Below are 13,444 nucleotides of genomic sequence, written 5' to 3'. Positions count from 1 at the left end.
TGCATCATTACATTATTCCTTAATTATTTATGCGATGATGCAAGTGATGCAATTCATTATACATTCGGGTAAGAAAAGAAAAAAGAATTTTGATAAAAAAATTTTTTTTGTGTAAAAAAAAATTATTGAAGATAGCAATAATTGGAGACAATCTTTTGGTCTTTATTTTTTACAAATATAACATTCTCTTGATATCTCAAGATGAAAAGCATTTGAAGTTTGAAGCCAAGGAAAAAGTTTTTTCTTGATTTCAAGTTTCAAAATGAAACTTGAATACAAATTAAAATTAAGATCTTTACAAAAAACTTTATTTTAATTTGTATTTAAGGTTATTAAAAACTTTCTGTGTCTGCATATCTTTACATTTAATTGTGTATCTGTGCTTGTGCCTTTGACTGGGTTTTTATATGTTAACTTTTAGAAAACAATTACATGATAAAGGTAATATAAATGTCTTCCATTTTCCCTTAGGTTGTGGTTATTCTCAAACTGGAACTAATGGAGAAGTCAAATCTCCTAACTATCCTGGTGACTACGACAATAACCTTGATTGCTTTTGGAATATTACAGTTGCCATAAATAAGAATGTAGAAATGATGTTTAGAGACATGAACATTGAAAGTGTTTCAAGCTGTTCTTCTGATTTTCTAAAGATATATGATGTTAATATTGCAAAAGATCTTGGAAAATTTTGCGGTAATAAACCTCCAGATCTGCTTCTGTCTTCTGGCAATATGGTTACTGTTCATTTTCACACAGATAATCAACAAACTGGAAAAGGTTTTCATTTATTATGGAGAGCTCAAGATATTTTACTTAAGACCACATCTAAGACTACATCTAAGACAGGTATTAAAGTTAGAATAAATTTTCTCTAAAAATTTGATTTCTTTTATTAAAAATGTCATTTTATAAAAATACTATGTAAACTTACAAGCTTAACAAATTTATGATTATTTTAAAGTTTATTGTGTATGTACATTTTTACTAATAGATATTTTAAAGTTTATTGTGTATGTACTATAGCGGCATAAAGTAAGTATACACCATTGAGTTTTGCATACATTTATTATTTTAAGCAATCAAAAACACTGTAAATTGTTGCAAACACAATTTTTATTTATCAGAATCATCAAAAACAACACTCTGTATCAAGAACATGCAGTTTGATCAATATTTAGTATGGTAACCTCGCGCTTTAATAACATGTTTCATACGGTTTGGCATTGACTCAAACAGGCGAGTAGTTGTAACATCATCAATATTGTTCCATGCATCTTGCAAAATTAACCAAAGACTATCCAAGTTAGATGGCCTCTTTCCTTCAATGTTCTTTGCCATAACGCTCCACAAATTTTCAATCGGATTCATGTCCGGGCTCTGAGCAGGCCAATCAAGTACTGCCACCTGATTACGCGGAAGAAAATCTGTGACAGTCTTGGCCTTGTAGCTTTCTGAAGAACATGGGGTTACTCTGGCAACTCAAACTGTATGTCAGCGCCTTCTGAAAGCAGGTCTTTGTGGATGTGTGGCTGCAAAGAAGCCACTGCTTTCAGCTACAAACGTTCGTCGACGATTGGCATTTGCCAAAGCACACAAAGACTTGACAATAGATGATTGGAAACATGTCCTGTTCAGTGATGAAAGTTCTTTCGAGTTGTTCCTTAGTTCCAAACAAGTAATTGTGCGAAAAAGAGTTGGTGAAAAGTTCAGTAAAAACTGTATTGCGCCAACTGTCAAGCATGGAGGAAAGAGTTTAATGATTTGGGGGTGTATGTCTGGCTATGGGCTTGGGCACCTTTATCGATGTACTGGAAGTATGAACCAACACCAGTACATTGATGTACTACAAAACACAATGTTTCCTTCTACTAGTGCACTGTTTGGGCAACTTAACTCGTTCTTCTTTCAGCATGACAATGCACCATGCCACAAGGCCAAGACTGTCACAGATTTTCTTCGGCGTAATCAGGTGGCAGTACTTGATTGGCCTGCTCAGAGCCCGGACATGAATCTGATTGAAAATTTGTGGAGCGTTATGGCAAAGAACATTGAAGGAAAGAGGTCATCTAACTTGGATAGTCTTTGGTTAATTTTGCAAGATGCATGGAACAATATTGATAATGTTACAATTACTCGCCTGTTTGAGTCAATGCCAAACCGTATGAAACATGTTATTAAAGCGCGAGGTTACCATACTAAATATTGATCAAACTGCATGTTCTTGATACAGAGTGTTGTTTTTGATGATTCTGATAAATAAAAATTGTGTTTGCAACAATTTACAGTGTTTTTGATTGCTTAAAATAATAAATGTATGCAAAACTCAATGGTGTATACTTACTTTATGCCGCTATAGTACATTTTTACTAATAGATATTTTTTAATGCTTTTAGTAAGCATCTCTGGTTAATCATTGGATAAAATTTATTTATCATTTTTATTTATGCCACTTTTTATTTTATGAAAAAAAGATTCTCAACACTAATAATTTATATTTATAAAACTATAATTTCTATTTATAAAACTTTTTTTGTTTACTTTTTTACAAATTTTAATTTTTTACAAATTCAACAAATTTTTTGCAATTTTAGTCTATGAGTATATACTGACTGAAGAGGCTATAGAGATCACTTCACCAAATTATCCTGATAAATATGAAGTTAACAAAGACTATTACTGGAACATAGTTGCTGATCCTGGTAAAAAGATCAGGGTGACATTCAATGATATTAATATTGAAAATGGTCAAAATTGTAAATATGATTACTTACAGATAAGAGATCATGATGCTAGTGGAAAAGAACTTGGTAGATACTGTGGTCGTAATCTTCCACAACCTATTATCTCAACCAATAATCAAGTGTTTATACACTTTCATTCGGATGATCAACAAACTAGAACCGGATTCAAACTGACATTAAAGACATTGGAAGAAGTAAATACGTTTACAACTCCTGTGACTATTCAATCTTCAACAGAAGCTAAAAGAGGTATTTTAAAAATTACACCAACCCTAGCCTTCAAGCAAGTCTTCTTTTTTTTTTTTTTTTTTTTTTTCTGCTGTTAACTTGATATTTAAGTAAAGTCTTCAAGTATCAAGTTGATAGCCTTAACTTGATATTTAAGTAAAGTCTTCAAGTATCAAGTTGATAGCCAAAAAATGATAAATTATTCAACTTCAAGTTTAAAGTTAAAAACAAATATTGTCAATATTTGAAGAATATTTTGATTAGGAAATCAACATTTTCTACATGTTGTACATTTACATTTTGTAATTCGATCTTATTATTTGATTAAATCAATTCATTGAGGGCTCTTGTTATTTTAAAATAAACAAATTTTGACGCAAGTTACAAAAGTAATTAACTACTGAATTTCATCTTAAAGCAAGAAGGCTTATTTACTTCAAATTGATGTTTAAACTGATAAATTAACAATTATAATATGATCATGCTGCTTTGGTTTTGTAATTTACAAGTTTTTAAACCAATGTTTAGAATACGAGTATGTCTTAACTGGGGAATCTGGAGAGATTATTTCACCAAACTATCCTGAAAAATATGAGATAAATAAAGATTACTACTGGAAAATATTGGCTGATCCTGGTTATAAAATCCAATTAACATTTCTTGATATGAATATTGAAAGTGGTCAAAATTGTAAATATGATTATTTGCAAATCAGAGATAATGCTGATAGTGGAAAAGATCTTGGTAAATTTTGTGGCCGAACCATTCCGCAACCAATTGAATCAGTTGATAATAAGATTTTTATACATTTTCATTCGGATGATCAACAAACTAGAACTGGATTCAAGTTGAAATGGTCTGCATTGAAAAATAACCAAGTTTCTGTTCAAACAACCCTCACTACTCTAACTACTTTAACGAAGCCCAAAATAGGTACAAAAAATGTTTTCTTTTTACCTAAAATTTGTTGGAAAATTTTTTTTTTATTTGTTCGTTTTACCACTGAAATTTTTTGAAATTTTTACATTTTAATTTTTTAACAATAACAAATGAAGAATCAGTTTTCAAAAATATAATATTATGATTATAATAATATTATAAATATGGTTAAAAAAATTCTACTTTTCTAATAAAAACTTTCTCAAAACTCTTTTTTATATTCTTTGTAATTTATTATTAAAACTCAATTTTTTTTTATTCTAGTTGAGTACATTTTAAGTGAAAATGATGGAGAAATTATATCTCCCAATTATCCATTTAATTACAACGTTAATGAAGATCATTACTGGAAAATTGAAGTTAAATTTGGTTTTAAAGTTAAGCTGCAGTTCATAGCAATAAATGTTGAAAGTGGAGACAGTTGTCAGTATGATTTTATTCAAGTCAGAGATGGTAGAGACAATAGTGGTAGTGATCTTGGAAAGTATTGTGGTACTGAAGAACCAGCTCCTTTAATATCTAATTCAAACAGAATGTTTATTCATTTTCATTCTGACCACCAGGAAACAAGGAAAGGTTTTATACTGAAATGGAAAGGATTTGAAGCTGTAAGTACCATGCCCCCAACAACAACACGTCAAATCAAACAGACAACTACATCAAAAGGTGATTTAAAAAATTTTTTTTTGTTCCATAACTTTTGGAATTAGTTCAAAAATAATTATTTTCAATAACCCATTTCAAAATTTCAAAGATAATTCTTTGCCAGTCTATCATTTACCATTTTAAAAATATTTTAAATTTGTTTATCGTACTTGCAGTTTATTTCAAATTTTGATGCTATATCAAGTTAAGAAATATGTCAAAATAGTAAGAGTCAGTTAAGATAAATAAATCATTACAATATTATTTGTTTTCTATCTAGTAATTGAGGTTGAGTTGTTTGATTCTGATGGTGAAATTGTTTCGCCTAATTATCCGAACAACTATGACAATGATAAAGACTTCTATTGGAAAATAGCAGTAAGTCCCCAGCAGAGAATAATGCTCTCATTTATTTCAATTGATGTTGAAAGTGGGACTAATTGTAATTTTGATTACATTCAAGTTAGAGATGGTCGAGACCTTAGTTCTGCAGACCTCGGTAAATTCTGTGGTAATCAAGAACCAAATTCATTGATATCATCTGGAAATCGAATGTTCATACATTTTCATTCAGATAAACAGCAAACAAGAAAAGGTTTTATATTAAAGTGGAAGGCAATTGATGCTGTTTCAACAAAAGCTCCAGCATTTTTATCTACAATTTCAACAACTCTCAAAAAAGGTTTTCTATTTTTTAGTTTTTTTAATGGTTTTTTTACTTGGTTTAAAGTTTTTCTTAATTTCTCTTAATTGTTTTTCTTTGTATAGCTTTATATACATATTGAATATTGCATATCACTAGGTTTTTTTCGTCACTTTAAAATTATAAGTTGTGTTTTCTAGTTTTTCAATTTGAGCTTACTCAGCCGGAAGGTGAAATTATTTCTCCAAATTTTCCAAATGAATATGATGTTGATAAAGACTATTACTGGAAAATATCAGTTGGTTACAATAAAAGAATATTATTACGTTTTCAGTATATGGATGTTGAAGATAATAAAATTTGTGGGTATGATTACATTCAAGTCTTAGATGGTGGAGATGAAAAAGGAGATGAATTGGGCAAATATTGTGGCAATCAAGAACCAAAACCTCTGCTATCAATTAGAAATCAAATGCTCATACATTTTCACTCAGACAAACAGCAAACAAGAAAAGGTTTTATATTAAAATGGAAAGCAGTTGATGCTATTGAAACAAAAGCACCAACTATTTCAACTACACTTTCAGCAACTCCAAAAAAAGGTATTCTTTATGCATCTTTTTGTGTGTCTTTTGTTTACTTTTAAACAGTATATAGCGGCAGGGTTGTAAAGTATAAATTCTGCTCAAACTTAACTTATTTTACTAAAAAACAACACAAATAAATGGATCATAGCTCTGATAAAGTTTGTCATGGGTATTTTTGATTGTAGTTTTATAATAAAGAAACGTGGTTTTAGTTTGAAAATCTCTCACTTGCTTCCTAATGATCTTTTTGTGTGTATATATTTGTTTACATTATTCTTGAAAAATAACAGTGATGCATTACAATTTCTCTAGAGGATTTTTAGAACTTTCAATTAACTTTTTATTTTAGTATTTGAGTTTGATCTCTCAGAACTTGAAGGTGAAGTTATTTCTCCAAATTACCCAAATAATTATGATGTTTCTAAAGACTATTACTGGAGGATAACGGTAAAGCCAAACCAAATAATTCAATTATCATTTATTTTCATGGAAATTGAGTTTGGGTTTAGCTGTAAAAATGACTACATCCAAGTTAATGATGGCAACAATGTAAATGGAGGTAACCTTGGAAAATTTTGTGGTACTCAAAAGCCAGATGCTATAACATCATTTGGAAATCAAGTAATTATACACTTTCACTCAGACAACCAGCAAACCAGAAAAGGTTTTATTTTGAGATGGAAAGCAATTGATATTGTTACAACAAATTCTCCAACAGCGACATTAAAAGCTGCTTCTCCAAGTATTCGAGAAGGTAGAAAAATTTGATTAAAAAATTTTTTTTAAAAATTTGTTTTATCAAATTTGCATAATCTTGTTTAGGATTAACCTACTAGAAATTTGCAGTTAAAAAACTTGCATAAAAAAATTAGCGGTTTATGATTTTTATCTTCTTTTTTTTTTATTATGAAAAACATTTTGCTATAAAGTTCATTTTGGTTTACAGAAAGGATTTTTCTTACAAGCAACAGTGGCCAAATATCCTCACCAAATTATCCAGATAACTATTACAATAATATTGATTTTTACTGGAGCATCAGAGTTGATAATAACAAAATAATTCAAGTAACATTTATTGCATTCCATGTTGATTCAGATGATAGTTGCAAATATGATTTCCTCCAGATAAAAGATGGTGGTAAAGATGGTGTAAATTTGGCTAAATATTGTGGGACTCTGTTGCCTAATCCAGTTATTTCATCAGCAAATGAGATTTTCATACATTTCCACTCAGACAGCCAAAAAACAGGAAAAGGTTTTCTACTTAATTGGAATGCAATTGAAAGAAAATCTACTACTCTAGTTCCACAAACAACTCTTAAAGAAGGTAACATTTAAAAATACAATTTTTTTTTATTTAAGATTTTAAAACGTTTTAAATTTACATTTTTAAATCACCATTAAATCATTTCAGATCATTTTAGCATAAATGATTCTACATGAATTTTACGCTAAAATCTGTTCCTTATTAGAATGTTCATTCTTGCTGAGTTCAACTGAAGGAGAAATATTATCTCCCAACTACCCCAACTACTATGAGAAAAACAAGGATTGTATTTGGAGAATCTCAACTACACAAGGAAAAAAAATTGAGCTGAATGTTGTAGATATGGATGTTGAGTTTGAAGAAAATTGCAAGTATGATTACATAAAAATATTGGACGGAGGAGAATTAAGTTCGAATATCCTTGAAACTTTATGTGGAATGTCTTTTCCTAAAAACATTGTATCAACTGGTAATCAAGTTCTTGTCAATTTTCACTCTGATGATCAACAAAGTAGGAGGGGTTTCAAAATTAAATGGAGCACATTTGTAACCAGAGCAACTACCACAGCAAGCACCATAACTACCCCTGACCCTAATGCAAAAGGTATTTTTTTGTCTTACTAAAATATTCAAAAGAGTAAGTAATATAGGTTAGAATAAAAATAATAGATTATAATAGTTTTTTTTAAAAAATGTTTAATATAAAACCAAGAATATAAAAATTACTTTTCAAATTTTTATAAAAATTTTCCAGTCTTAAAAGTTGCTCTCAGTAAAAGTCAACACTTTCTTAGTTTTTTGTTATTAAAGGTCTCTTGATGCATTTTTTTGAAAGGTTTTTGAAAGTCTCTTTTGGTCATCTATGATTAATGGGAGCAAGAGATTGCATTAAACTGCTATTGATTTGTATTGGAAGTGGATGGTTAAAAGTAAAATTCTTTAAATAGCTAAGCATCTACTTCCAAGTTCTAAATAAAAAGTATTTTTAACGAGTTTGTAATTATTTTCAGAATTCTGTTGAAAAACATTTTTTTTAAAATGGCAACTACAACATGAAAATCTAAAATAAATGTTGACTGTAAAATATGCAATTAGTAGGAGAGAGAGGCAAGTCTGAGTTTTTTAATAACTTTTATCATGACATGGTTATCATGCTTTGTTGCCAGTTTTTAAGCTTTCCAAGCAACAAAGTATATTTTTTGCTCACACAAAAAAAAAAAGTTTCTTTTCTTACAAAAAGGTGAAGTAAAGTTAACAAAGCTCAATTTATTTCATTTACTTATACATATATTTATTTATTTACTTCATTTGTTTCATTTATCGTGCAGATCAAACACCCTCAAATGTCATCTTTTTTTAACTTAGTGTTTGAGTATATATTAACTGGAAGTGACGGAGAAATTAGATCATCTAATTATCCAGACAATTATGACATTAATCAAGATTACTATTGGACAATTAAAGTTGAACCAAATGAAATTATACATGTGTCATTTATTGATATTGACATTGAAAACAGCCCAAATTGTATTTATGATTACATTATTATTAAAGAAGGGGATAATACAGTTCTTGGTAAATATTGTGGTCAGGTACTTCCTAATCCACTTTACAGTTCTGGTAATCAGATGTTTATCCACTTTCATTCTAACAAACAGAACACAAAGAGTGGTTTCAGATTGATGTGGAAAGCCCTACTGAAAATAAAACCAACAACATCCACTTCTACAAAAATAGTTCCTAAAGGTAAATCTTACTTATTTAGAAGAAATTGAAATATGTTATGAAATATGTTACAAAATGTTATGTTATGAAAAGTATGTTAATATTTATATAAAATTATGTTAAATTTATATAAAAATATGTTATGAAATATGTTATGAAATATGTTATGAAATATGTTATGAAATATGTTATGAAATATGTTATGAAATATGTTATGAAATATGTTATGAAATATGTTGTGAAATATGTTATGAAATATGTTGTGAAAAATTGTTACAAAAGCCAAAATTTAAACTTTCTTTTTTGATTGTATAAACTTTGATATAATACTTATGTTAATATAAATTTTATATAGATTTAATATAAATTAATATAAATTTTTTAATACAAATTTATAGATTTTTTTTTAACTGGATGTTTTAATTTTTAAAGCTAAAAAATGATTTGAAAAATTTTTTTAAGCTATTAAAAAAGCTATCAGTTTACAATAATGATAACTTTAAATAATTTTTTACAATTAGTTTTTTAAAATATTTATCTCTGGTCTGTTAAATAAAAACCTCCCATCACTTTTTTTAAATTTAGTATTTGAGTATACATTACAAGGAAGTAATGGTGAAATCAAGTCTGCAAATTATCCAAACAATTACGAAGTGAATGAAGATTACTATTGGACAATTAAAGTTGAACCAAATGAAATTATACATGTGTCATTTATTGCGGTTGACATAGAGACAAGTCGTTATTGTGATAAAGATTACATCATTATTAGAGATGGTGGAAGTAATGACAATATCATTGGTAAGTTTTGCAGTCAGATGCTGCCTAATCCGCTACGCAGTTCTGGTAATCGCATGTTTATACATTTTCATTCAAATGAACAGAACACAAGAAGTGGTTTTAGACTGAAATGGGAAGCATTGCTGAAATTAAAACCTATAATACCTTATACTACAACAGTGGCTCCTAAAGGTAATTCTTTGTTTGAAATTTAAAATTAAAATAAGGTTAGTTCAATACAAAGTACGAAAAATATTTTCTAACCATAAGTTCAATCCAACAGATCCAATTTTTTTTTTTTTTTTATATATAAAAAGTAAAAAAAAAGAAAAAAAAAAAAAAGGTTTGAAATTTCTTTTCATAACTTTATATAGAGCAGATGTAAAAAAAAAAGCTTAAAAAATTCTTTAATACAAAAGCATGACAAAAACCTTTAAATATTTTTTATTTCAATATGTAAGACTCAAGAGAAGAAAGTGACACATTTTTAGAGATATTATAATTTCTTATATTTATCATTGGTTTCTAGTTTTTATTTTTTTTAAAATTCTAATCTCTCAAACAGAATCTCTCATTTTGTTACTTAAATTGTTAAAATTAGTATTTTACAAGGAAGTAACAGCTAAAAAAATGTTGCATTTATTTTAGATAAATTTTATTCTTTATTTTATGTTCAACTTTTTTAAAATTTTCATTTCTTTTCTTTGAATCTTATAATTCATATGTTTTAAATACCAACCTGTTGTCTTTCTTTTAGCGTTTGAGTATACATTAACTGGTAGTAGTGGTGAAATCAAGTCCACAAATTATCCAAGCAATTATGAAGTTAATCAAGATTTCTATTGGACAATTAAAGTGGAACAAAATGAAATCATACGTTTGTCATTTATTACTTTTGACATAGAGGAAAGTCCTGGTTGTGGTAATGATTACATTATTGTTAGAGATGGCAAAAGTAATGATAAAATCATTAGCAAATATTGTGGTCAAGTGCTTCCTAATCCACTTCACAGTTCTGGCAATCACATGTTTATCCACTTTCATTCTAACAAACAGAACACAAAAAGTGGTTTTAAATTGAAGTGGGAAGCTTTGTTAAAACTGAATCCAACAACTATTCCTGCTACTAAAATAATTCCTTCAGGTAAAAATTCTTTTATTTAAAATCTTAGTATACTAAATACCTAGAAAATTTCAAATGAAGGTTAAAATTTCGAATGAAGGTGTGATTTACTTATTAATAGACTGCATATGCTTCAAATAAATGCATAAAAATTTTGCAAATTTAAAAATTCACTGGATTTTTTTTAATGTGGTTTACAAAATTTACTATTAAAAGTTTCTAATTTTGTACAATATTTATGAAATAAATTTTAAAGTATTTTGTTCTAAATAAAATCAGTCATCTTTTTTAACTTAGTGTTTGAGTATACATTTCAAGGAAGTAATGGTGAAATCAAGTCCACCAATTTTCCAAGCAATTATGAAGTGAATGAAGATTACTATTGGACAATTAAAGTTGAACCAAATGAAATTATACATGTGTCATTTATTGCAGTTGACATAGAGACAAGTCGTTATTGTGATAAAGATTACATCATTATTAGAGATGGTGGAAGTAATGACAATATCATTGGTAAGTTTTGTGGTCAGATGCTGCCTAATTCCCTACGCAGTTCTGGTAATCGCATGTTTATACATTTTCATTCAAATGAACAGAACACAAGGAGTGGTTTTAGACTGAAATGGGAAGCATTGCTGAAATTAAAACCTATAATACCTTATACTACAACAGTGGCTCCTAAAGGTAATTCTTTGTTTGAAATTTAAAAATAAAATAAAGTTAAATTCAACAGCTCTAACAACTATTTTTAATGAAATGAAGCTGTTTACATTTAACAAGAATTATTGGTTTATTTAAATTATCAAGCTGCCTTCTTTTTTTTAATTTAGTATTTGAGTATACATTACAAGGAAGTAATGGTGAAATCAAGTCCACAAATTTTCCAAGCAATTATGAAGTGAATGAAGATTACTATTGGACAATTAAAGTTGAACCAAATGAAATTATACATGTGTCATTTATTGCAGTTGACATAGAGACAAGTCGTTATTGTGATAAAGATTACATCATTATTAGAGATGGTGGAAGTAATGACAATATCATTGGTAAGTTTTGTGGTCAGATGCTGCCTAATCCACAACGCAGTTCTGGTAATCGCATGTTTATACACTTTCATTCAAATGAACAGAACACAAGGAGTGGTTTTATGTTAAAATGGAATACAATATCCAAGTTAAAACCAACAACAACAATTATTACAACAGTGGTTCCCAAAGGTATTTTATCTGAAAAAAAATATGTTCTTTAGGCAAAACAATAATTACTGATTAATATGTTTTCATTTTTAGCATTGCTTATATAACATTTCATATATTTGGTTTTTTATATTTTGTAAATAATTCAATTCTGTCACTTTTTAATGTAACTGTACACAGATATTTGTTTGTTCTTTTTTTCTTTTTTTCTATTTTTATCTGTGAGCTAAAGCTGAACTTTTGAAAAATTATAATTTATTTTCTTTTAATTTTAGTTATCCTTTTAATTGTTATTTTAACCGTTATTTTTTTATTTAACTGTTGTTTTAAATTTTTATTCTAATTTTTAAATTGTTGTTGTAACCCAGTGTAAATTTAATTTAGCTTTCAAGTACACATTAATGGGTAAAAGTGGTGAAATAAAATCATCTAAATATCCAAACAATTATGAAGTGAATGAGGATTACTATTGGCTAATCAAAGTTGAACCAAATGAAATTGTACGTGTGTCATTTGTTGCTTTTAACATTGAATCTAGTCCCAATTGTATCAATGATTACCTTATTGCAAGAGATGGAGAAAGCAATGGCTACATTCTTGGTAGATTTTGTGGTAATTTGCTTCCAAACTTGCTCCTCAGTTCTGGTAATCGCATGTTTCTCCACTTTCATTCAAATGAAAGGAACACAAAGAATGGGTTCTTAATAAAATGGGAAGCATTGCTCAAACTGAAACCAACTATACCTCCTATTACAACAATTCTCCCCAACAGTAGTTTATTTCATATGTTTTATGTTCTTTTCTATAAATAATGTATAACAGAGTATATGCTTGAATTACTGAGTATATTGAAGGGATGCAAACAATTACATATATACACACACTAAATTACATTATATCAGATAAGATTGTAAATTTTAATTATGCCATAAAGTGTTGCCCCATATAAGCAGTAATTATCTAGTTAACAAACTTTTTTATTATTTTTCTTTTCTTTAGTCATTGTATTAACTGAAAGCAGCGGTGAAATAAACTCTCTTAATTATCCAAATGCCTATAATGAAAACTCTGATCAGTATTGGTTGATCAAGGCGCAGCCAGATGAAGAAATCAAATTTGATTTTATTGATCTGGATATTGAAAATAGCGAAAACTGCTTGAAGGATTATCTTCAAATACGTGATGGTGCTGATGTAAATGCTGTTGACATGGGAAAGTTTTGTGGTAAACAAAAACCTTCATCAAAAACTTCTGTAGGAAATCAAATTTTTATTCAATTCCACTCTGATAGTCAGATTACTAGTCGTGGATTTCGATTGGCATGGATTGTACAGAAAGTGGCTGAGGAGCCTAAAATTAACCCCAAAAGTATAAATATTTTACTTTTTGTAATCCAATTCATATATGACTATATTCTATTATATCTACCATTATTCTATTATATAAACCAAATAGTTATTTAACTTCTAGTAATATGTTATTGTATTTTTTTATTGTAATATGTTATTGTAAGTTTTTATTATTATTATTATTATTGTTGTTGTTGTTGTTGTTGTTGTTGTTGTTG

The 13,444-nt window shown here is 28.3% G+C and overlaps 1 protein-coding gene across 6 annotated transcripts in view; it reads left to right on the top strand.

Moving 5' to 3' along the window:
- LOC145187771 (cubilin-like) overlaps window positions 1–13,444 on the top strand; it is a 40,531-nt gene that overhangs the window by 19,573 nt on the left and 7,514 nt on the right. For 5 of the 6 annotated variants that reach the window (XR_016450258.1, XM_090080364.1, XM_090080372.1 and 2 more), the window contains 16 exons: window positions 472–849; window positions 2,595–2,993; window positions 3,501–3,905; window positions 4,176–4,577; window positions 4,837–5,238; window positions 5,400–5,801; window positions 6,136–6,540; window positions 6,733–7,113; window positions 7,259–7,657; window positions 8,419–8,799; window positions 9,364–9,750; window positions 10,316–10,702; window positions 10,979–11,365; window positions 11,512–11,898; window positions 12,262–12,648; window positions 12,877–13,245. Coding sequence is in view for 5 of the 6 variants with exons in the window: in XM_090080364.1 (XP_089936490.1) it covers window positions 472–849; window positions 2,595–2,993; window positions 3,501–3,905; window positions 4,176–4,577; window positions 4,837–5,238; window positions 5,400–5,801; window positions 6,136–6,540; window positions 6,733–7,113; window positions 7,259–7,657; window positions 8,419–8,799; window positions 9,364–9,750; window positions 10,316–10,702; window positions 10,979–11,365; window positions 11,512–11,898; window positions 12,262–12,648; window positions 12,877–13,245 (6,258 nt within the window). In the remaining variant the exon portion in view is untranslated. The remainder of the gene's footprint in view (window positions 1–471; window positions 850–2,594; window positions 2,994–3,500; window positions 3,906–4,175; window positions 4,578–4,836; window positions 5,239–5,399; window positions 5,802–6,135; window positions 6,541–6,732; window positions 7,114–7,258; window positions 7,658–8,418; window positions 8,800–9,363; window positions 9,751–10,315; window positions 10,703–10,978; window positions 11,366–11,511; window positions 11,899–12,261; window positions 12,649–12,876; window positions 13,246–13,444) is intronic. The other variant, XM_090080376.1, reaches the window with a different exon arrangement.

This window comes from Hydra viridissima, unplaced genomic scaffold (genome assembly GCF_058129835.1).
Source record: "Hydra viridissima isolate aposymbiotic clone 2 unplaced genomic scaffold, HvirCarnegie_v1 scaffold_1, whole genome shotgun sequence".
Lineage (NCBI taxonomy): Eukaryota > Metazoa > Cnidaria > Hydrozoa > Anthoathecata > Hydridae > Hydra > Hydra viridissima.
The sequence above is the reverse complement of the archived record's forward strand: the minus strand, read 5'-3'. Positions and strand labels throughout refer to the sequence as shown.